This window comes from Austrofundulus limnaeus, unplaced genomic scaffold (genome assembly GCF_001266775.1).
Source record: "Austrofundulus limnaeus strain Quisiro unplaced genomic scaffold, Austrofundulus_limnaeus-1.0 Scaffold602, whole genome shotgun sequence".
Taxonomy (NCBI): Eukaryota; Metazoa; Chordata; class Actinopteri; order Cyprinodontiformes; family Rivulidae; genus Austrofundulus; species Austrofundulus limnaeus.
This window is the reverse complement of record NW_013953004.1, coordinates 74,929-76,553: the sequence shown is the minus strand read 5'-3', so window position 1 is coordinate 76,553 and position 1,625 is coordinate 74,929. Positions and strand designations below refer to the sequence as shown.

Sequence of the window (1,625 nt, the reverse complement as noted above, 5' to 3'; positions counted from 1 at the left end):
TCCTGGGTTTGTAGGGACACTGTCTGCTCTGTGGTACAGAGTCCTGATCACTCCTAACTTGTGTTCCAGTGGGTGGAGAGACGAAACGTTTCATTAGAGAAGAACCCGTCCAGAAGACCTACACAATTTTTTTCTTTTTGATTTTTTTTACCTGGATTACTGAGATGCATCAGGACATTTTAAAAATGTGGTTTTCATTTGACAAGCATTAAAAAAGTTAAAATTTGTCAGATTTACTCTTGTTTACAGATTTGTGTTGATACCGTTTTGTACGGTTTGTTTATTTTCTGGTTCATCTGTTTGTGGCTCTAACAGTTTTTATGAGCTTTTAGCCAAAACCCTGGTATTTCTGTAGAAACTGTCTGTTTAAATGACAAATCTTGATTTAGCAGAAAAGAGGAAGTGCAGTTCTGCCCTCGGGGGGCGCAGGCTTCGAGGTGAAACTGTTCATCAAATAAACGAGAGCAGAGCCTCAGTTTCAGTCAGGTGAGGGGGAGTCGTGTTTCTGAGCAGTCAGCTCAGGTGCAGCATCGACAGGCTGCAGGTGAGCAGCACCGTCTGCACACGTGTGCACGAGAGCAGTTCACTGCACGGATCAAACACCCCGAGCGTCTCGCCCTCCGTCCAGCAGGCGCCACATATGATGGACAGAAAAACAAGAACTCTCTCTTAATAACAATAACATTTTGCTTTTTGTTGTTGTCTCCCCAGCATCCTCTACAAAACCAAGCTGCCCTTCATTGTTGCCATGAACAAGGTCAGCTGGTTGTTTCTTTGTGTTGTCAATCCTTATCTTTTGTTTTTGTGTTCATTTATTTGTTGTTGTTGTTGTTGTTTAGTCTGTTCCTGTTTGTTGTCTGATCAGGGTTTCTGTAGAGGTGAGAGATCAGAAGCTAAAAAAAAGCCTAAAGATAAATCACTAAATATTCTACAAAGTTAGGGTGTGCAGGACGTTTGTTTGAAGGTTTGGATTCTCCTAAACATATTTGTTTCCCCCTCAAAGGTTCAGAAAACCTCTAAATGCCTTGAAACCATGTTTTTTGAGTCACAATGAGAAATGTCCGGGATCGTTTGTTGTATTTTTTAATGCTTTATATTGTTAAAGGGATCCACGATTAGTTGTAACATTAGACTTTATTTGATAAACATATATTTTAACTGTAAAATAAAGACTGTAAAAATACTGTAGGATGTTTAGTTTTTTTTTTTTGTTTGTTTTAAAAATCTATTTTAACACAAACGGAGCCATTTTATTTACACACAAAGCATTCTGGGTAAATGTTGATGTCGATGATGTCATCGGTGCGAGGCTGCTAGCGAGCTACCAGAAACCAGAGAGCGTTGACAGAGAGGAGAAGGCAGAAATGACTCAGCCTGTAACTGAAAATAAGGATGGAGGACAACAGAGTTGCTCCATGGAAGAACCCCAACTTAGCCTGTTAGCGTCAGCGCCGATCCTTAAATGTGTTAGCTTGGGGCTAGCGTAACCAGCTAACAAGCTAAACTGAGGTGGAGACTTGGACCCCTATCCTAACTGCTTGCTATTTTGTTTTATTGTAAAATATACAAAAACCATGATGCTTCCTACACTGGTAAGAGTTTTAGTTTCCAGTGTGGTACTTGGG

The 1,625-nt window shown here is 40.4% G+C and overlaps 1 protein-coding gene across 1 annotated transcript in view; it reads left to right on the top strand.

Annotated features, from left to right (window-relative positions):
* The window catches only part of gpn1 (GPN-loop GTPase 1), a gene marked incomplete at its 5' end in the record, with an annotated part of 11,984 nt that overhangs the window by 2,720 nt on the left and 7,639 nt on the right, over positions 1-1,625 (top strand). The window contains 1 exon segment of the mRNA XM_014026936.1: positions 712-757. Within this exon segment, the coding sequence (XP_013882390.1) occupies positions 712-757 (46 nt within the window).